Genomic DNA, 22,656 nt, shown 5'->3' on the forward strand with positions numbered 1-22,656 from the left:
TCTACATACAGTCCTCTCCTCCACCATCACACACAAACAGAAAGGATTAGAGTAGAAAGGAACTATGCCCCTAGACGATCACAATCTACATTCTAGCTATAGCATATCACGACTCAGTACATTCATGAATCTTGGTAAATACATTTTGTGGCTTATAAAGAAGGTATATCAGTACTTCATGAAGCCTGCATGCAATCCCCTTCCGGGAAAGGTTCCAAATAAGCAACAAGGTCTTCACTGGTGCAAGGTGCATACTGTATGTGTGTGTGTGTGTGTGTGTGTGCGTGTGTGTGTGTGTGTGTGTGTGTGTGTGTGTGTGTGTGCGTGTTGCCATGATTTACCTGAATGTGGGAGATTGTGTCAGGCTTGTGTCTACCTCTCTCTCTATCATCCTCTGTCTCTTTCTCCCTCCCTCTCTCTCTTTTTCTCTTTTTCTCTCTCTCTCTCTCTCTCTCTCTCTCTCTCTCTCTCTCTCTCCCTCTCTCTTCCTGTGTGTGTGTCTCTCGCTATGCTGTGCATTACATAAGTGGTTAACCTCTTTAGCCAGTTCACTATGCAATGGAAAACACCAATGACACAACTGCTGTCAGCCTCTCAGAAGAGACGCGCCATTCCACGTACCGATGTTCCCTCCCACCTCGTAGATGGCGTAGTCACGGTAGTGGACTGATCCGTTCCTGTGGTTGAAAGGGGAAAAGTACATTGCATCAGCGTATACCATATTACATACTTTGGCATATTTCATGCTCAAAGAGAGCTAATAATGTTCGGAAAGGCCAAATACCGAATGCTGACATCATATGGGTGTGCAACTTTCTATTAAAGGATGCATGTGTAGTCTGTTTGATCGATAATTCAGGGATTTACTGTGCTAACCTAGTGCTTGATGTATTTGTTGAAATGTATGGCCTAATTCCTAATGACCCAATTGTGTCAATTACAATAACATCAAACTTAACATTTTCTAGTAGTGACAAATGGTGTCTTAGAAGCCCACCCTGGTAACTGTGTATCTGCATATGTATGGTGTATATTGAACACACTGTTATTTCATTCTGCCTGTGAACACTGTTCACTGCATGTTCTGCATTACAGACAATGCCCTGCAGAGGTCATACCTCTTTCTTTAGTGTGTATGTGAAGTGTCTTATAGTGTGTAATACACCACCTGTGTATTAAGCCATGCTGTATCCCCTATATGTGCACTTAACTGTGTGCGTAAACACCTATATGTGCACGTGTGAGAGTGGTGGCCGTACCTTCTGAGCGGGCCCTTGCTGTTGTCCGAGGCGTGCGTCTCCCGGTGGAACTGGACCAGCAGGTCAGCGGCACGCGAGTTGATGTTGAGCCGCACCTCCATGCTGCTGCACGGCGCCTCGCCCACCTCGATCTTCACCGTGCGGCAGGGCTGGAGGGGAGAGGAGAGGAGAGGAGGTCAGAGGGAAGCCAGGGTGGGAGTTAGCAGAGGGGCAGCGTGCGGGCTCTCAGATTAGCCGCCCTGCGCTAACAGGGGATGAGCGAGGCCTATCTCATTAGGGGCTCATCATCCCCTGCGCTCACCAGGCAGAGAGCTGAGGGGTTCCTTCGCAATGCTAATCGCTAATCCCAGGCTTGCCTGCTAGCGCTGCCAGGGAAAGTTGGAGGGCTCAGGAGGACAGGCAGGGACACGGCTTCTTCTCATGATGAGGCCTCAAGGGGGCATACTGTTTAAAAAAATGGCTTGTGTGTGGGGAGTGGTGTTTTTACATTTGAGGTCTTGTACATATATGTGTGTGTGTGTGTGTGTGTGTGTGTGTGTGTGTTTGTGTGTGTCTGAGTGTGTGTGTGTGTGTGTGTGTCTTAACATTTGTCAGGCTTGAAATGAAAGGAACACTTTTCAGTAAATCGCTGAAAAGTTCAGTGTGGAAAGTGTGAAAATGTGACAGGCAAACAATCTCTAGTCCCCTGCGATATGGGGCGAGAATGAGTGTATATCCACACCCAAATAAACATTAATTTTTCTTCATTAAGTCCGGGTATCAAGTTAGAGGAAGTAGAATATAGATGTGGCCATCATGGAGCACCGAGCAATTCATTTTGTCAAATTAAAACATTATCATGGTTAAAACTAGAATAGTGATTGTGTTTTTCTCTCCTTGTCCTGTCTTCAGCTGTAACTAAAGGAGTTAGTTTGTTTTGAAAGGCACATTCCATCCGTACCTCTGTGGAGTTCTTGTCTGGTTTGTCCCTGCTGTCGGTGTGGATCTTCCTCAGCAGGTTCTTGATGCGCTTGTCGTAGAACTGGTAGCGGCGGTTACTGTTCTCATTCAGCTTACGCACCTGGCTCATCAGGAAATTGGGAATCTAGCAGAGGCAGAGAAGCATTTTGACTCAGCGGGGAAAATGTATACATATACATAGCAAAAAGCCACAGAGATTTTGTTGTTCATTTATCACTCACACCAACATGATCTCTCTTTTAAGCATATATTTATATCACTTTCTTGTTAGCCTATTCTTGTCTTATATGAACCTATTTAAATACACAGGGGTCTTCAGATATATTGCTATACCTGTAGGAATTGATATACAGTATATGAGTTTGGGTTAAGATGTACAACTGTGGCATCATTTGCATAGGTAGAGGCAGGGATGTTTCTGTGTGTGTGTATTCTAAGCGTAAAGGTAGAAGTAGGGATGTTTGTGTGTGTGTGTAGTCTAAGCATAAAGGTAGAGGCAGGGATGTTTGTGTGTGTGTGTATTCTAAGTGTAAAGGTAAAAGTAGGGATGTTTGTGTGTGTGTGTATTCTAAGTGTAAAGGTAGAAGCAGGGATGTTTCTGTGTGTGTATGTTCTAAGCGTAAAGGTAGAAGTAGGGATGTTTGTGTGTGTGTGTATTCTAAGTGTAAAGGTAGAAGTAGGGATGTTTGTGTGTGTGTGTATTCTAAGTGTAAAGGTAGAAGCAGGGATGTTTCTGTGTGTGTATATTCTAAGTGTAAAGGTAGAAGTGGGGATGTTTGTGTGTGTGTATATTCTAAGTTTAAAGGTGTAAGTGCAGGAGCTGCAGGTGTAAGTGAATGGGTGCTCACATTCCACAGGAGGTCCTGGTAGCGGATGAGGAGCCTCATGATGTCGGCAGCGCGCTCGGCCTGGCCCTTCTCGGAGCCGTCCAGGCGGCTGGGCACGGACTTGTGGAGGAAGAGGTTGGGGGCCATGATGGTGGAGACGGCCCACAGGTTCATGCGGTTGCGGCGCTCCCGGGAGACGACCTTACTGAGGAACTCCAGCAGAGCCTGGGGAGAGACCAACACGCCACCGCAGGGTTAAAGCTCCAGTGCAGCACCAGTGCAGCTCCAGTGCAGCACAAGCTGGGGTCACATGATTTAAATGCTACTGGGGCAGATTTCACTGCCTGCTGTGGACACTGAAAGATGCATCTACAATTCACATTTTTATTTCTACTTGGAGAAACAAAGCCACATATTTGTGTTGTCACGGATTTTAAGGGATCTTTTTTCCACTGGTGAATATTTGAATGGCGTTTAAAAGATAAAACTCTTATCCCTGATATAAATTGGCAACAGAAGGTTTTTATTGCAGATTTCAGTAAACCTTATATTTTGGAAAGGAAATCACATCAGATTGTTCATGCAACAGAACCCTGCCAAAGCTGCCAGTTCCTTGAGTCGTGACAAATGAACAGCATTCTCTGTCCAAATGTTGAGCGATACCTGCTGGTTTGCAGGCGGCTTGTATAACCATTCAGGAGCGTTACGTCACCACTACAGTGGGTTTTAGTTCTGGTGACATTAAAAGAAAGCTTTCAGAGTAACTCATTACCATGACCGCAGATCTTTTGTACTTTTTTACACGCTACATATGGTTGGTGTGGTCTCTTCTCATGTTCAAAACGCACCAATGAAACACAACAATTGGCCTGAGATTAATAGTCTAGACGTGGACTTGAGGCTTGAAGACATTCCACAACGAGGCCCACACACAACTGTGAACCGAAGCATCTGGGCGCTCGGAGGCAGGTTACATAAAGGCTTGCGTGTTTCGCTCTGATACACCAGATTGAAAATGCTAACCAACAGGCCCTCCGCACACCTACGTGGTTATGTGCAAAAGAGTGACTCATACCTGGTACATTAGCTTCATTATGTAAGCCCCCGGGAATGAACTGCAAAGTGTGTGCCAAGCGCCACCCACTTAAACTATACAAGAGGCATTCCTCAGATTCCAGCATGGCTTTTTGTGCAGTCCCTAAGTGCCGTGTCCTGGCTTGATGGACATCATTTGCAGTGCTACTGAGTATCATTTCAGAAGTACTGCTGTGTGTCTGTGTGTGTGTGTGTGTGTGTGTGTGTGTGTGTGTGTAAGAGGTGGCGTGTTGAGTACCTGAAACACCGAAAGAGCTTAGTGAGAGAGGGAGAGTGTGTGTAGTACCTTAAGTGTGTTCCTGTTGGGCTCAGGCAGAAGGAGGATGAGCAGATTCAGCACATGGAGCCTCTGTTTCAAATCAGGGATGTCTACAAAAGGACCCGCGAAAAAGCAATGAGTTTAACTTTTGACGCCCTCTACCCGCACAATTCTATACAATTCAAAACAATATTTGCAGCCATCTGAGCATTCTGCTAGAGGCATTTCAATACAGGATTATATAATCCACAATCCAGGGCCAATTGTATAAATGCGGTAATCATCCCAACACATGCTGTGCACATACAGGATCTGAACAGGATTTATCTAGAGTGACACAGGCACTTTAAGGTTATGTGGAAGACCTTTTGTTCTTAATATGAATGGAAGTTCTTAAGAGATCAGTATGATGCTCACCCATCAGTCAGCACTGGTATTTGAATAAGCTTATGTAACATACTCTGAGATGACAGGCACGGAAAATATTGTCATGACACATAACTCAGTTATGCCAGTCAGCGGAATCTGAATAGAGCTGCAACATGCCAAAGGCGACACCTCCAAACGAGGCTGCCATCTGGATACCCCTGATAATAGATTATATATATGTATATATATATAACCTATCTATTACACAGTTGCTTCGCTTAGATCGCTATATATATATTCGTTTTTTTCTTCTTAACACTTTGGAACCGGCTTTCCTGAATGTGTCAAAGAGACTTGTGTGTACAAAATAACTTGTTCTCTTAACTAAACTAATAAGTTAAACTAACTCTTAACTTATCTATCCCTTCTCAAGGAACTGATACCAAACACCGTGTAACCAGCGCTTACAATAAAGGAAAATGAAGGAATTTAGATTTCTGTGAGCAGCTCACCCCTGACGGCGTTGAAGGTGTTGAGGTGCTCCGAGGTCAGCAGCGGGGAGGGCAGGTCTCGGATGAACTTCTTCAGGAGCGCCGCCACGTCGTTGGGACTCACCTCGTCCCAGCTGAAGCTGCTAGAGTAGAACGTGCTCTCCAGCTTCTGTTGCAGGAGCTACGGCAGGCAAAGCAGGCCAAAAAGTGGTTTAAAAAAAAAACAGCATTGCTATATTATGAATGTCACATTGTATACATACTGCTAATATTATGAAAATATATTCACAATTCTTCAATATAGACACTATTATTAAAGCGTCTTTTCTCAGGATTATTTCGATTGTCAAATTGTGTATGAAAAGTGAATGTTAACAAAGAATATGTTCGATTTTATCGGTTTTAGAGGCAGAATATAATGACTCTTTCAACAACTAATCAAACTAACATCCTGTGTCCATGAGCAATGCAGTCACAGTCCCACTGATCAGGCCCACCCAGAGTCCCTGTCATCTCAACTGGCCATAAAACCTCTGAAAAAATGAAGATATTTCGTCCCATTCCTGAAGCTTCAGTCTGTGTTTCTTATGCCTCAGAGAGCTTTGCACCTTGCACCTTTGCCCATTCCAGGAGGTACAGTCATGGCACTCAGGGTTAACGGGTTGCTTAATTCTGTAACTGCAAATCTCTTGCAGTTAATTTGCGGCTCAACAAGTTTGTTGTGACCCTGATGACTCTGGCAAATCGTTTGCTTGTGCGGTGACCACATCTCAACATTTTGGTAATTCAATAGTGTTGCATTCGCCTTAAAGATATATCTTTTCAATATCAGGTACATCACTTTTCTACCCATTTTACCTGCAGCAATAAGCTGTCTAATAAATATGCACACGTGAATTAGAATACATGGAAATGATAGAGTGAATATGATACAATTTGGAGTTAGAACAATATTCTTGGACATAATGGAATTTGTTGATTCCATGATTAATGGAATACAAGGCATGACAAGACAGGGCTCAGTATGTAAAAAGAAGGCACACCTTGATTCTGGCTTGGGACCCCGAGACCCGCAAGATCCCTTCAGAGTCAATCCCCTTTTTCTCCAGGAAAGACAGCAGCTGGAGAAGACAAAGAGGCAAAGAGATGTACCTGAGGGTGTCCAAACACCTTTATACTTTCTGCGTTTATTTAATGCTGGTGATATGACAGACATGAGCACATGATGAAGATGGAGTCAAAAGCATAACCCTGAGTTAGGCTTTTCATTCTATGTTGATCTTCGTTAGCCCTGTGTTAAACCCTCATGCTGTGTTCACACAACACGGTTACACTTGTGGTTCCGGTCAGAACTGGGAAGAACTGAGTGCTTACCGACTGCAGGATGAGAGGAATATTCGTGTTGGCCTTGATTTTCTGGTCGCTTTCCACCAACGTTGCAAGGGAGACCCCAAAAAGTAAGCTTTCTGTAAGATGAGAGAAATTGCGAGAAAGTCAGGGAGGGAGGGAGGGAGGGAGGAAGTACAGGGATTATCACGGAGCTATATTTACACATCAGGGAGGACGAGGAGCAAGTTGACCGTAGACTTAAGCAGACTGAAACTCTCTGGCCTTCCATGGGAAACTAAGAAACATTTATCTAAGCCCTGCATGTTGCACAATCTGTTCAGAATGAATCCATGCAGGGAGAGCAAGGGCTGGAAATAGAGGACAGACTCTCAACCAGCTAGTCACTGAAGGCGCGGTGCTAGAGTAGGGGGGCAGTGGAGGTCAGGTGAGGATGGAGTTCGGACTGACCTGAGATCTTCCTCTTGCAGGTCTTGTGGCGCTTGACGTCCAGCTCCAGTAGGTCGCACAGAGCCGTCATGTCGATGAGGGCGAGCTGTCGCACCTTCTTCATGTCCTGCTGCGAGAGGTCATGGATGCGGGTCACCCCTAGCCTGCACTGGGGGCAGACCACTCTCTGACAGGAGGAGAGGGAGAGAAGAGAGAGAGAGAAATTAAGTAGAAGAAAAAAAAACAAAGGAGAAAAAAAGAGGGGATGGAGAAAACAAAGGAAAAAGAACAAAAGGAAGGAAAGAAAAAAGGGAAGAAAGAAGAAAAGTAGATAGAAAGAAAAAACAGTAAAGAAAGAGAGAGAGAAGAGAACGGCAGAGCAGAGAAGGAAACAAATAAACAAACAGTAGTGTCATTTCTGAGTCTCTGACACCCACGGCAGGTGGATTCCTTGGCAGAGCCAGGAGCAACAGGCAGAACATCTCCCTGTCTCGCCAGCACGCTCCCTGGGGTGAGCGCTGTGATTGTGAACATTCACATTCATTTCCTTTTTGACTGACATAATTCTCCCCAATGCTAATGGCTTATTTGGAAGCGCCGTCCTCTGGCGGCTAAGGTAATTCCCTCATTTGCATCTCTGCGCTCGTCCCTTTATCTAACCACAATGGGCTTAATCAGAGGCGGAATAATTTCATACGTGCTTCATTGCAGGCCTTGATTAAAGACAACGTCAAAGTCTGTGTGTGTGTGAGGGGGGAGAGGGAGAGAGAATGGGAGTGAAAGAGAGAGAGAGGGAAAGATCAAGAGACACAGACAATGAGAGGAGAGGAGAATGAAAATTGGGTCATAATATAGTGGAAAGGAACCAGGCAAAGACTGGTGATGCCAGAGATACTACTGCCAACATGTGTTTGTGTGTGTGTGTGTGTGTGTGTGTGTGTGTGTGTGTGTGTGTGTGTGTGTGTGTGTGTGTGTCACAGAGAAGAAGGATGTGGACAGAGTACTCACAGGAAGTGTGCCGTCATCTTTCCGGTGCTGGTTGGTGGTCGGTGGCAGCTTGGCCTGCTTGAGCAGAATGGCTGCCTGCTCGCAGTACGCCACGTCTGTGATGAAGGTCTCCTCTTTAGGCAATCCCCTCTGGGAGTCCACACTCACCGACCTCTCTGAAAGAATCCAGGCAAAGAGATTTTGAGTTAAAGATGACAAAAATGGACTTTACAAATTACAATAAAAAGACAAATAAAAGGCTAAATCAAATTTGAGTTACATAAATACACAAGGCAATATCACCCCTGAACAGTGATATCTCAACCCTGCTGTGATCTATGGTACACATACAGTGCACTCATCTAAAAACTCTCTCATCTAAACTCTATAGCTGTGCGAAACGCATAAAAACACGGCAAATACATACATCCTCATCGACCAAATGTAATCTCTATGAACACGCCAAGTCGCAAGTAGACGCAAGAAAAATCGACCGTGGCGATCGGCAGCTTCGCCAACACAAACACACACAAAAACGCACCGGGAGCGTGAGCGGTAATCTCCGACCTTAAGCCACCTGTGACACATTTAAGGCCAGTTAGGTGGTTGGACTGGTCTGGCAGAGCTGTAGAGGCAGGGCTCTGGGCATGAAGAGTGCCCAAACTCACTCTCACACACATGCACCCTGATGGCTCGATGGGGGGAGCTGCGCCAGATTAATCGCAGCCAATTAGACTCAGAGAGTCTGATGCGGCCAGATTGAGAAGAGCAGAGGCCAAATCGAGCTCGTCCAATCCGACCACCTGACTCTCGATGCCGCTGTGATAACTGCCCTGACCCCGATCACAAGGGGTGGACATGACGGAAAAACACCAGGTCAAAAATGACCAAAAGATAGGGCAGGGGGCATATTCAATTAAAGGAGTAGTCTTTGATGCTGGCGAAAGACTAATGATGTCTAATAGTTGATATTTGGCTGGATTAGAGTATTGCTCGGTCTAAGCCACTTTGTTTGTTTCCCATTTGCAGAGCTAGGACTGTGCACAAACACCTCCACACACAGCACAGCTAGAGGAACGTGAGGAGTTGTAAAAGGTGTAATGGATTATAATCAAGGACTGCACCTTTAAATGTGCTCTGTGTACTATGTCACAAGAATATCTCATGTTTAGGGTCCAGGGGTGCAATAAAAAGTTACACATGGCAAAGTTGATAAATGCGGAGCACTATGCCAAAGTGACATCTTAACAAAATGCTGAAGAGTGGCAGTGAAGAGCAAATGTTACCTGAGAGTGGGGTTTTGGTGATGGTCTCCATGCTTTTCCTCGGCTCCTGCTCTGAGTCCCGACCGGCTGTGAGTGGACTCTGCAAAAAAAAGGCAAAAAGCAAAAAACAAATCCGAGATGAAAATCACCGGTGGGACTACACGACGACGAGCGCTCATTCCCTGAAGTGGGACAGCGTGCTTTTCATTGCGTCTGATAAGGGCAACCGGGGAGGTCGTGATTGCTGATACAACCACGATAAACCCAACAGAGTAGCGTCTGTCTCCCTTGTGCTGTTTGGACAACCGGAACAAAGGCTGCCCTTTGAGGATGATGCGTCTTTTTGTGAGGATAGGTCAGCTGCCATTGTTCGGTGATGCAGTCTCCGGGACAAGGACAGAACCATTGCTTTTACACTGTGAGCAGGGGGACCTTATAGGACATTCAGCCTTCACGCTATGGACTCATTCTTGGAAGGAGAACATTTTGCCGTAAACTGTGTCACATAGGCTTTTTTATATTACTTCAACCCATGTATTATTTATCCCTTCCCTTACGTTAATCAAATTCTGCCCTTTTGAAGCATCTGAAATGTCACTATTGTTTTGTTGTTCATTTCAACTGGACAGTGGCGATTGAGCGCAGAGCAGTGGGAATTGAACGTAACTCATCTGGCTACATAGGCAAGTCACTTCACTGACACATTTTCGTCTCTGTTGCCGTTTTTTTGCAGTACAGACTTGCTTTTGATAAAACTTTTTTGTTTTTGTTTTTGTTAAGTGTGGTTTACCTTCATTACATAAAATATAAGATATACACTGAGGACAATACTCTCCCGACGCTCCTCTTAGTACGGGCTCCTAACCTGAGAGCGTGGGGGGTTGAATATGTCCCTGACGTCTCGTGGGGGGGGCTTGTTCTTCTTGCGCAGGGAGCACGTGTAGGAGTCCAGCCGACGCTGGACGGCGGCCGCCTGCGTGCGGGTCAGGGTGGACAGCAGCACCACCTTGTCCGACTCGTCACTGTCCTCGCGGATCAGAGTAGACATGCCCGCATCCTGAAGCCACTGCTCCTCCTGTTCGCCCTCTGAGGGAGACATACGCGAGGCACATTTGAACACAAGCAAACATGCGAATAAACAAACAAACAAACAAAAATGTAAACAAATTCATACACACATGCCCACAAATCCATGACACATGTGTAATCATACCCATCCACACATCAACACACACATACACACACACACACACACAAACACACACACGATAATCCAATCAATTAACTATTAAAGATGCAGCCTGCGATTAGGTTTCTCAAAAGGTTGTTGACATTTGAGCTCAACAGCTAATCAAATTACACCCCTCCTACCTGTGATGCTGCACAGTGTTGATTGGCTGGGATTGTTTATGGCTCAGTCCGAGCAACTCGTCCCATTTATAAAAGCCGGGGCTGTATACGAACAATGCAGGGTTTTTGTAGCGCAAACACTGGACGGACAGCGAGAGGACTGTGAGTTTGAATTTGACAAAAAGCGTATGGGATTCGAATCGCGGACTGCACCTTTAAGTCTCCATGCTCTTCCCCTCTCACCTTCTGAGTGCTTGGAGTCTCGTCTCTCGGGGTTGGGCTCGCTGAAGCTGCTGCTGCTGCGGATGGTCTCCACTTCGCTCCAGAACGAGTCGAGGCACAGCTTGTCTGGATGCTCTGTCTGGGGGCACCGATCCGAAGTGGCCTGATCGTGATGGTGCACCCAGGGATCCACGCTCATCTCGGTGGGGCTGGGGTCCCTGGGAGACGACGACAAGCAAGGCGAGAGGGGGGGGGTTAGGAACAAGGGCTTTTATACACAGACAAAGCGGAGAGAGAAAAAATGAAGACCAGCAAAGAAGAGTGTAGAGAGAAGGTGAGAAAGAGGGAAAGAGGGATTTGGCACCGCATTCAGCCCAAACAGCTCTGAAAAATCAGTAGAGGCATAATGTATTTTTGGATCATTAGTTTAGGACACTTTTAGAAAATACATGTGCAATGGAGAAAAAGAGCAAATTAGCTGTTTCTTGAATAGAAACAGGGCAGAGGCGGCCTTATAACCTTGATGTGTGGTGAAATGGGACAGAGTTGGAGGTGAGCAAAAAACAAAGGGAAGAAGCCAAGCGTAACAAGATGTGTTCACAGAGGCTAATCATTACAGATGACCAGAGCGAGCCAAGGATGTGGAGGAAATAGGAATCCTCTATTGATCTTTGAAAGAAAACTGTAATTGGCCAGGTAGTTCCCCCACATGACCAGTAGATGTCTCTGTTACCCTCTATCCACATACCACAAATGCCACTACTCACTGCAAAGTACCAGTACTTTTTCTTGCCTGCCTGATTTATCAAAAACAGTTCACCATTGTGCATGTTTAAAGCTACTTATTGCGTAAGACACGTTTAGAGGGGGTTTAAAGGGGAGATTGTATGTGTCCATGGCCTGAAAACCTGTGGCTGGAGCGAAAGGAAGCTCTCACAAGCCTACACTCTCGTGGGCTCCGTTTAATGTGTGTGTAAGCCTGTGAGCCAACGTGGTGGATGTCCTTCCAGAAAGAGCCCTGCAGCACTGGCCTCTCGAGGGCATGCTGTTGCACTGAGGGGAGGAAACTGCTGTCTCCAAGCTTTGGTATGTGGCTTGGGTCACGCAGTCAAGAAGAATTGCTGTGCCTTCGGGTTTTTTTTTTTAACGCACAACAGTTCAAGACAAATGTTTAGTTTGACGTGTTGTGATTTAAGAAGCAGTTTCCTGTGCAAATCTGTTAACCCTATCTCTGGTTCTGAGGGCTACAATGACCAAATAATTATTTCCAACAATAACGACCAAAGCCAAATTCTTTCCTACATGTCAACATGTTTAGGCAATAAAGATGATTTTCATTCTGATTTGACCACATGGCAGAGTAAGGAAGATAATAAACAATCTTTTCTGAATATTTAGTTGACTTGTGAAGTAGTTGTCCAATCTTCCAGTCTCGGATGAAACACGAGGAAGTCCATCAATAACACAGCCCTCTTTGCTTTGATATGCAAAACTAGTTTCAGGGTCACCATGGGGAGGGGGAGGGGTCAGGCTGTGCCAGTTTCTGTAGGAACCCAGAAGGAAGTATATCCAACCATATCCACCCTCCTTGTCCAAACACAAATGCTCCCACACACACACACACACACACACACACACACACACACACACACACACACACACACACACACACACACACACACACACACACAAACACACATCCACACACATCCACATACATCACACACACGCGCATACACATATACATACATCACACACAATCTTTCCAAAACTGCTTCATCACAAATAAACAATAATGTAACACACACAGATATCTCAGGGAACACTACTTCTCGACTTTATATCTGCCCAAAATCCTTTTTCAATTATATCAGAGCTCTGTGTACATGAGTACAGAAATTTCCCATCAGTTTTGCCATAAAATACATGAATTAAGCTGAAATGCTAAGCCATGCTCTTTTTTTTCACAGCCTTGCAGCACTCAGATGCTGGCTTCCTCATGCAACATCTGCCTGCACTGACAGTCGATTACTCTCGCTCCAGACAGCAGGGAGTAAAAACAGGCCAAACCTTACCGTCGCTCGGCAGGTATGAAGGTCGACAAACACAACCGCTGCTTAATAGCACTCCGTGCTCCGAGCCACCACGCACCTCCGTTCGTAAGACCAGACTTCCAGTAGCCTCTGAGTGTGTGTGTGTTTAAAAGTAAAGCTCCAATGTGTTTAGGCTGCTCTCTCTCTCTCTCTCTCTCTCCCTCGCTCTTCTTCTGTGTGGTGCTGCATTGGTACCTGATCTGTGGGAGGGCGGCTGGTCTCAGGCGTTGGCTACGTGGGCTGTTAGAGAACCGCGGTCGGCCTCGGTTGGCCTTTCCGCGAACATTCTGCCTGGAGGGAGCCAGCCGATGCACGATCTCCTCCCCGCCTCTCATGCTCCGCGGCATTAAAAAAGTAAACCACGCTGCTCGCTGGAGGAGGATTCCGTTTAGCCTGCCTCTGGTTTCCCCACGCTGCCTGATGTTGCAGAAACTGACCTCGGCCTGCCTAGAACTGCTCCACTGGGGTGAGTGATAGGTACGTGAGGAGACGTGGGTGGGAGTGCATGGCTGACGCCTCCACACACCCTACACACCTGTCAGCTCTCACCGTGGACACGCCTTAGCCAGTGGCTTCTGGTGCTGATGTCACAGAAGGACGCATACACACACACGCCCACATACATGAACACAACTGAATACGTGCATTATCTCCTTTTTTTCAAAATAGACAAGTAGTCTCACTTCCCCTTAGCTCGCCATGGAAATTCAGCAGATGAGATGGAGAGATAGCCCCAAACATGACATATCAACTTCCCGAATCAACAGAAGTCCCACAAAAAGCACCTACATCTTTACTGATGATTTTATGGCTCTGTCAATCAGGAAGTAAGAGGAAGAAGTGGGTCAGCTGCAGTGTGCTTGGAAACACTCACTATCCACTTCTACGTGAACCAAAGATCTTCCAGATCAACAACCGACCAAAACAGATTCCACTGTTTGCCTGACTGATATTCTCAACCAGCTGAACATTTGTTTTCAGGCAGCAGTGCCTCCCACACTCACGCTTTCACAAGTGTTGCTCATGAGAATTTGGTGATGACTGATGACTTGCACCCTGGAGGGATACTCTTTTTTTTTTAAGTGACTCTGTTAGTGACTCTAATTGGCTTCCACTGAAAGCCCCAAAGAGGTGGTTCCCTTGGCGAACAGGCTTTTCTGGAATGCCAGTAATACATCTTCTTCCTTTCTCTCTCTCTCTCTCTCTCTCTCTCTCTACCCCCATTCCAGTGCATTCTTCCTACTTGCCTGGAGTTTAAAAATATGCCAAATATCTGACAGTGAATCATTCCAAAGAAAACAAACATTTGATCTGTTTGCCTGACTGATATTCTCAACCAGCTTGAACATTTGTTTTCGGGCAGCCGTACCTCCCAAGAACCAGGTCAGTGCATCAGTTACAGTTACAGCCTACTATACTTCATGGTCAGAACGTTGACCTTTGATTAAAAACTCCTGTGTTGTCGCTGGCAGGAAAACTGATGACGCAAGCACAGCTTTCATTGTTCCTTTTTTAATGGCGCCAATGCTGTGGTAGTGGTGGGGGCTTTCAGAAGTATGTTGCTACATACAAGTTCACTTCATAAGAAATACACTCTAGCTTGTTTACTCCTCATGCGACCTTGTGAGTGACACACAGACTCATGGGGACCAAATCAAACTAAATGGAGCTGAATGAGGAATGAAGAAACTCTGGCTCCCAAGTTTCCTTGTGTGTGTTTTTTTTTTTCACTGGCAGAACCTGTAGGCTCAGGTACAACGGTGTCTTCAGGTATCAGCAGCCCAGGCAATGGAGCAAAGGTTTAATCTGCTTCATGATCAGTGACAGCTCATCGCAGGCCACTGGTCTAAATCCTAACAGCAGAGGTAAAAGCTTCTTATGTTCCTGAGTTCAGCGCTTAAATAATGTGGACGTGTCAGATCTACTACAATTAGTACAGAAGTAGAGCATACACAAATTGCAGTACAGCTGTAAGGCTGCCCACGTGAAACATATAGACCTAACACCACAGCGAATTACTCACTATCCTTTAAAAAGGGTCTTATTAGTGAGTATTTAAAAGTTAATGAATGTTTACTAGCTTACTTACATCACAGCACTAAGAAATTCACTGAGATGTCATTTGAATGACACCTGCGAAACCCACCAAGACACTACTCCGTTCACTATTCAACACACTACGCTGAATGAAAGATGGGCTTAGGCTACTAATTGGGTTGCAAAGACACAGACAGACAGACAGACAGACAGACAGACAGACGGACGGACAGACAGACAGACAGACAGACAGACAGACAGACAGACAGACAGACAGACAGACAGACAGACAGACAGACAGACAGACAGACAGACAGACAGACCGAGCGCAGCACACAGATCAGTACCGGCTGGCGGGGGCCTGAGCCTACCTGGCCTTCGGGAGTCCATTGGCTTTGCCTGCGCGGTGTAGCCGGGCCTGAGGCACACTTCTCCCCCACGGCATCCTGGCCTCGTCCCCCAGGTTGCCGCGAATCGCAGGAAACAGCAGCTGCCTGCCCCCAGCAAGCTGTTTCCCTGTAATCTCGTCAGCGCGTAAACACATTAGGAGCAAGGACAGTCTCGCTGGCACGTCACCGCGTCGCATCCTGCTACAGGAAGGGAACCGTACAGGGGCAGCACGCCGGGCCCCGCATCACTTCCCGTGTAAAATAAATGCTGGATCACCCCCTCCTCTTCCTCGGCAGGTCCCCTCTGTGCTCCTGTGCGCTCCTCTGCGCTCCTCTGCGTCGCACTATTTACTTCTGTTAGTGCCGCAACTGCACACAACCACTGGACATGACAGCCTAGTCTGCTCGTAGGTCCTCCCTGCTCACCACGGTTTCTCCCGTCCCCAAACTCAACAAAGGTACTAAAGGCCACAGAGATTTGGCTGGGAAATCCCCTTTCCTCGGGCTGCACAACAGCTACTGGGGTAGCTACTCCCGGTTCCTCTTGCTGTGGTCACTGTGGCTCTCACACTGAAGTCTGGCCTGCACAGCCACTAGAGGCGTCTGAGTGAGTGATCGAGTGAGAAGAGGGTTGGGGGGGTCACTGGTGGCGTAGGGTGCTGTTCACCATCTCGTCATAATCTCTTTCTTTGAGATTTGCTCATTCCAATACACCTTCAGCAGTTAGAATTTCTTGAGAGATTATTCTTGCATTGGCTCAGTGCACTACGTCAGAGGGAGAAACAGGGCCTGGCATTCATGAGGGTACTGTGACACCACATGGGGTGAGAGACTATGTCTGACGTGTAACTATTTTCTGGGAAAAACCTGAAAGGGACATGCGCCACAGCTTAGGCTACGTGACACCACCAGTAAAGGCAGTATTGGACCTCATGGAAACCTAGCCCTACAGTACTACAGGATCAAGCCAAAGCCTTCAGAAATTTGAACTAATGTTAACTAATGTTTATTTCCTTGCTTTGAGAGATCCAGAGGTCAGCGTCATATAAAGACTTAAGTTGATGCAACATAATTCAATAGGCTGCTAAGTAATCATAATGTCCTATTAGCAACATAATTTCATACTTCGTCATATAGTGAAACTGGCAGCTTGTTATATTTCTTCTGATGATAATAAAATGATTTACAAGATTTACAAAAATGTAGGTGACTTGATAATACTACCTGGGTAGTATTATCGTTATTTTATTTTACGACGAGACCTATATTAATGTTCTGTTCACTATTCATGCCTATGGTTACCCTATAACAAAACTAAAATATCCAAACATCAATGCTTAAAGTATTACACTATGTAACAATTTTATCTTAAAATAACAGCCTCCAAATCATTTGGCGGAGAATGCCTTCTGTGCCACTGCCACAACACGCAGGGGTACAGGGTGCGAGAACTACGTAATGCTTTATGGCACCACCTCACACAATAACATCAAGACCCATGCGCTGGCTATAAGAGGAAGCTTGCACAGTATTCTCTGTATGGACACCATAGCAGAGGCGACAGAGAAACTGAGGAAGACGTCGGAGGAAGCAAGGAATATAAAAAGAGAGAGTAACTGAGCAGGAGACCGAAAAAAGAGTCTCACTGGCTTTTACCCGTTGGCGAGAGCTGAACGTTACAAAAGGATGCAAATCAGGTGCTGAGCTGGCATTCTTTCTGTTGGATTAGTCAGTAATAAGTTATTTGCTGTCTTGTTATGTCTTGTGTTGCGCTTGCTTGATGTTTGGCTGTGTTAGGTAAGTTGTCGACTCGCTAGTTTTTCATCTTAAACATCCCTGCCAAGATTATTTATGAAAGAATGCGCCCTAGGCTGTAACATTATTGGTGTCATCCCTGACTCACAGAGATGTGTAGTTTTTCCACATGCTAAAAAGTCATTGACCTGTCCTGTCTCAACCTAGCATCCAAATAAATTAATCTCACGTCAAAAAGTTTGATTACTCTACATCAATGTCACGCCAATAAGCCTTGGAAGTTTGCAACCTTGAAAACCTAACTCAGCTGGCTTACACTGTCAAAATGACACTGTCCAATTAAGCATGTCACCAACAACATTTTATTAGATTACACATACTCCACTCCACATACTGTTGTTGTTATTCTTTGGTTCTGTTAGCTTTCATCTCTGATGTCACAATAAATAAAACTATGAAAACTTGTATAAAATCTTGTGATATTACTCTACCTTGTCAGTGTACATGCTTCTTTGGCTTCTGGCGTTGCCTTTGCCGGTTCCATGTCCTTCAGCTTGGCAACAAATACACGTGCACACTGTCCATAAAGTGAGCTACACTCCACAACTTTAAGGGGAGCTCGGTAGCAAAAAATAGCAATTCTCGCGTAATGGGGCTTTACATGTGATCTGCCAGTGTTGTGGTATAAAGAGTTGGCTACATTTAGGCATGTAAGGTGTTGGATACATGTGCGGTTCTTGGATTCAGCATTCAGACTGGAACACAATGCAGAGATTACAAGTAATCGTCCCAATTAGCCTATATTACAGACACACATTTTTCTGAGTTTAATCTCGAGTAGGCAAACCCATGCCATCATTCCCAACCCAATGCACCATACCTCAGGGGGTGTAAACACTGTTTGGCTCCCCTGATGTGTCTTAGCCTGACCGACCTCTCCTGACATGAACTGAAAGCCCAGTCAGGCAGCACAGCCTGCTGGGTGGACAGCAGTGGTCTGCTGACAGGTACTGAACTGACAGAACAGGAGGTGAGGAATAGTGAGGGACAGCGGCAGTGGACTGTAACGAAGCACACTGTGCTCTCTCTCTCTCTGTGCCACTCTTCATGCTCCAAACAACAGGACAGATCTTACAGGATATTGTTGTCACAGTGTGCCAGGAAGCCTGTGTGAATGTGTACCACGCGATGTCATCATATCATCATTGCTTTGATTTTCGAGGCATTACCATGTTGTAAATCACTTTGGATTAAACGGTTTACTGCATGACACAGACACAACAGCTTACGCGTTGTACATCTGTGTTTCTATTGTATCTGCTACCACAGTTTAGTCTGTTATCTGAGCTCATTATATCAAGGAGATTGTCAGTGAAAAGTTGGGATTAAACTCTTTGACTCAGTGGACTGCAGCCTGTTCTCCCCCTAGTCCCCTGGCCCTCCATTGGCTTGAGCTCTAGTGATTAATGGGGGGTGGGGGGGAGACTGGCTTTCACCATGTCAAATCCACCACCTCCGCTTATTGTCTGCAAGTTGGCCTAAGCCAACCCTGCTCGCCTTGCAATCCTCCTTAAGCAAGGGGAAGCACAGACACTGTGGAACGTGACACCCAGGCCTTCCTATGCCAACCCCAGCGGAGCATGTGATGACACAAGGGCGAGTTAGAGGCAACGAGAGGGGGGGGGGGGGGGAAGACAGATACGCCTAGAAAGGTCGAGAGTGTGAGAGAGTGAGAGAGAAAGTACGGACACCTGACATGCCTTTGCAATTTTGCCTTTGGCACAGGGCCTGAATTGTAGCTGTGGCGAAAACATGAGAGAAAGGCGAGTCATCTGGAGACTGGCTTATCTGGAGTCAGAAGATGTGTAGTGAATTGGGTTCATATGTCACATGCTGGCACAATCGGCAGGAACATAAACATTGCCACATGCCTTGCTAAGCCTCGTTCTATTACCATCTTTTTGCTCAGGAACAGGAAACAGGAAACATTTTATTTAGAACAACAAAATACAAAATGTTGCACCTTTAAACTAATTCTGAAACACACTGGTGGCATTAAAGCTAGAATGTCATCTCAAACCAATGATTTACACATAACCTTGTTTCCTATCTGTATAGTGTAATCCAGGTATTTAGGCCAGTGGGCTGGGGGGCGCAAAGTTACAGAAATTGTTGAAGACAAAAGAAAAAGGAACGAGAATTCTAAACAACCGACTACTGGTCAAATGAAGTATGGCAGTGCTGTTACAGCCTGTTACAGTAGCCTGTAACTAACCTATTTGGTGCTGAGTTTATAGCCTACTTTGTACTTATGGTCAGAGCCTACCGTTTAGCCTATATGTTAGAAGGGATGGCTAGCCTAATTATTAATATGACAGACATGTGCCCAGCATGAACCGATCTAAAGAATAGAACGATACACAGCCATAAAATAAAATAAAAAACGGATTTAACAGATTGATTAAATTAAATAGAAAATGTTTAACTGTTCAAATGTGGAAACAATGTTTAAGAAAAGCTGTGCAACAGCTGATGGATATCCGTTTAAAATACAAAATAAAACAAACCAAAAAAACAGGTAATGGGCTATATGAGCGTCTCAATCTTTTCCCTCTGGTGTTGGGGAAGGGGGTTGTCAAAGGGGTGCCATGTAACGAAACAAATGAAAAGTTTAGGCCCACTTTCATCCCAACTGGTGATAACACTGTTGCTTCACACAAGGTAACCAGACACTGTTTGTAGTGAAGAGTAGTCGCTATGACTCGTGGCATAACAAACTCTCCCTCTATCTCTCTGGGACAAGCAACAATCCTACACCCAGGCACTGCAAACACCTGCTGGTCTGGTCAAAGACCGCAGTTCATTGGGTAATCTGCCTACAGCTGGCCATCTGGGCTTGGTGGATTACAAGGTTTCTACTGTCACTGCCTACTCTACAGCTGTACTTGGCCAAAGTCCTAACATGCATTCTTTGTAAAGCAATGTATTCCATGTAGGCTTGGATACATTCTACTGTTTTGCTATGCTTGCAAGGGGGGTTAACTCAAGACAAACACACCACTCTCAAAATATCTACTTTGTCTCTCGGGCCTCAACAGGAATGAGTGGGATGAGAAGAACTTGTAGCAGAGCAGCAAATTCCACTTTTGCAAAACAATATGCTACAGTACATTTTATTGTACAAGAGTCCTTGATTTCACTGGAAAGTGCACAGGCTACAAGCTGGAGGAGGCCAGCTAAGACTATAGGCAATGATTACTCTGAAACTGAATAGCAGTACTGTAGTCAGACAAAAAGTGCACTGAGTCAGAATAACTGACCCGACCTTAACCCTTTCAATGTATCCCCACACCCACAAATCTTTTTCCTGATTAATTTTGGGCTATCTAATAAGGGGACTACCAGCTGGGCAACAATAGGGATCCTTCATATCTTTCATTTGTAATGCAGAGTAGAGTCTAAACCATCACCTCAAGCTCCTCGCAGGAAGCATATTTCCTCACAAGAATTAATTTATGCCTCACAGTAGGTTGACAAAATGGCCAGGTTGCATGGGACTACGATATTACAGTTACAGTTCAATATAGTGATAATGGTCACCTACAGGCCACATTAATCTAACTCAAATTATTTGGACACTCCAAACTTTCTGCTACAATCCCAAAAGCAGTTCGCCTTATACCAAGCCCATCATCTCTCTTGTGAAAACAATGTCTTTCAGCAGTGACAATGAAAACCGACATTACCGACCTGCCAAATGAATCCTGTTCATCAGATAACATTGCCCGTTTTCGAAAGAACATTCGTGACTCAAGAAACAAAGAAATAATTCCATTCATCCAGAAAAGCCATAGCTCCCTTTTCAAATGCAGCCATAGCAACAGGTCTCGCGCCCATAGCAACCTCTCGCTGTGCGAGCATATCGCGGATGACAATGAACGAAGTAAAAGCATTCAGTCACTAAACACCAGATATATATATATAGTTTGTTTTGTTTTGTGTTGCTCAAGAAACACACAACCAGTATTCAAAACATTTAAAGACAGAAACAACGTAAGACGGAAAGGAAAAAAGCATGTGTTAGCCAGTCTCGCTATCGGTTACCTGGTTCTTTGTGAATACTATGAAGCCTGCCATGTTACGATGGCTAGCTCACTACAAACAAAGGAATATATTTTGATTTACCTCTGAAAAAGAGTGCCCAACTGAGGATGGTGCAGGTGGGATTCTGTGCTGTCGGTCGGATGAGATGGGGATCAATTCTATAGGCAGATTCTCGGCACTGACAGATGGAGAGGAGTCACTCACCACCATCACGTTATCCTCACCTTCGTGACGTCACCAAGAGACCACAACAAAGTGTGTCCTCTGCTGAGGGTGCTCTGTGTGTGCGCGCGACGTTTTTTTTTGCAGTGATGGATTTCTCCCCCCTGCAAATCATCGGGCTTGCCTCATTATTCCTTTGTTTAGGCTTTGCCACCGCAGGTGCATAGACCGTGCCCGATTTTGTTCGCACCAATTGGAATCTGCAATTCCTTTCAAATGGACACAACATTGAAAACCATATCACATTGTGTCAGACGATCTATTTCTTTTTCTTTCATTTACAAAAGAAAAACATACAGCGCTGTGGATTTCAGAAGGTCAATTTCAAGGGCAATTTTTTTGCTATTTTTCCCCCCATTGTTACTGCCCTCCAGTAGGCTACACTGTATGTCCATATATATGTCTGTGAGTGTGTGAGTGCCGACATGCGTGGCTTTGTTTCTCTCTCTCTCTCTCTCTCTCTGTGTGTAGTATGGCAGTGAAAGAGGCCATTTGCTTCCTGCCATTGTTTGATTCCAGACCCAGATGAGGCTATGGCCACGCCCCCCTGGCTTTTGAACATGCTCTGATTATCTTTCAGTTTCCATGGATACCATGGACATGGCAGTCTGTCTGTAAAATGATGAGTGTCCTACAATGATGGCTGTCCTAAGAATTCAAGACGATTGGAGTCCACATGGTGGGTATTTGTTTTACTTCATAATTCGTGTCAAGCAACTACTGGAGGCATTGTGCAAATTAGTTGGGTATGCATAACATGCATTATTGTATGTAAGATCTTCCTCAGTATTATAATATAAAACATTGGCATAGACATTAACAGTCTGTTTATTGTCAGTAGTGTCCATTCATTTTTCAAACATTAACTTCACATTTCTCTGAAAATGAAGCAACACAGCGCTACTCATTAAAAGCTTTTATAGTGATTTCAATCCAAAACGAAACTGAATCTTTCTTCAGTAGCTAGACCATTTTAAGGTACCGTAGGCTTGCCAGCTGACGTGTGCAGTAGGCTAAGCTGGATTGCTTTCTTGGCTCTTAACGCCTGGCCCACCATACCTGGGAAGACAGCCATGCATCTGCCACGGCAATTCCATGTCATACTGACACGTGAGATCAAGGCTGGTCACTCCCTCACTGTAAAGTCTCAGAAGAATCTTAGAAAGACAAGGACACATTATAGAGCCCTTACACTA

The 22,656-nt window shown here is 45.3% G+C and overlaps 1 protein-coding gene across 3 annotated transcripts in view; it reads right to left on the reverse strand.

Annotated features, from left to right (window-relative positions):
• LOC105912204 (rho GTPase-activating protein 40) overlaps positions 1 to 21,856 on the reverse strand; it is a 22,823-nt gene extending 967 nt beyond the window's left edge. The window contains exons 1-14 of one of the 3 annotated variants that reach the window (XM_012841128.3): positions 21,320 to 21,856; positions 10,882 to 11,078; positions 10,154 to 10,374; positions 9,310 to 9,388; positions 8,045 to 8,199; positions 7,058 to 7,223; positions 6,635 to 6,726; positions 6,304 to 6,381; positions 5,282 to 5,441; positions 4,428 to 4,510; positions 3,068 to 3,271; positions 2,200 to 2,343; positions 1,260 to 1,408; positions 622 to 677 (exon numbers count right to left, since the gene is read on the reverse strand). In XM_012841128.3, coding sequence (XP_012696582.1) covers positions 622 to 677; positions 1,260 to 1,408; positions 2,200 to 2,343; positions 3,068 to 3,271; positions 4,428 to 4,510; positions 5,282 to 5,441; positions 6,304 to 6,381; positions 6,635 to 6,726; positions 7,058 to 7,223; positions 8,045 to 8,199; positions 9,310 to 9,388; positions 10,154 to 10,374; positions 10,882 to 11,059 — 1,765 coding nt within the window. In that variant the 5' untranslated portion in view covers positions 11,060 to 11,078; positions 21,320 to 21,856. Of the gene's footprint in view, positions 1 to 621; positions 678 to 1,259; positions 1,409 to 2,199; positions 2,344 to 3,067; positions 3,272 to 4,427; positions 4,511 to 5,281; positions 5,442 to 6,303; positions 6,382 to 6,634; positions 6,727 to 7,057; positions 7,224 to 8,044; positions 8,200 to 9,309; positions 9,389 to 10,153; positions 10,375 to 10,881; positions 11,079 to 13,148; positions 15,134 to 15,361; positions 15,785 to 21,319 lie in introns of those variants that run through there. The other 2 variants (XM_031567533.1, XM_031567534.2) reach the window with 2 other exon arrangements.
• Between the last annotated feature and the right edge of the window lie 800 nt (positions 21,857 to 22,656).

This window comes from Clupea harengus, chromosome 5 (assembly GCF_900700415.2).
Source record: "Clupea harengus chromosome 5, Ch_v2.0.2, whole genome shotgun sequence".
NCBI classification, from domain to species: domain Eukaryota; kingdom Metazoa; phylum Chordata; class Actinopteri; order Clupeiformes; family Clupeidae; genus Clupea; species Clupea harengus.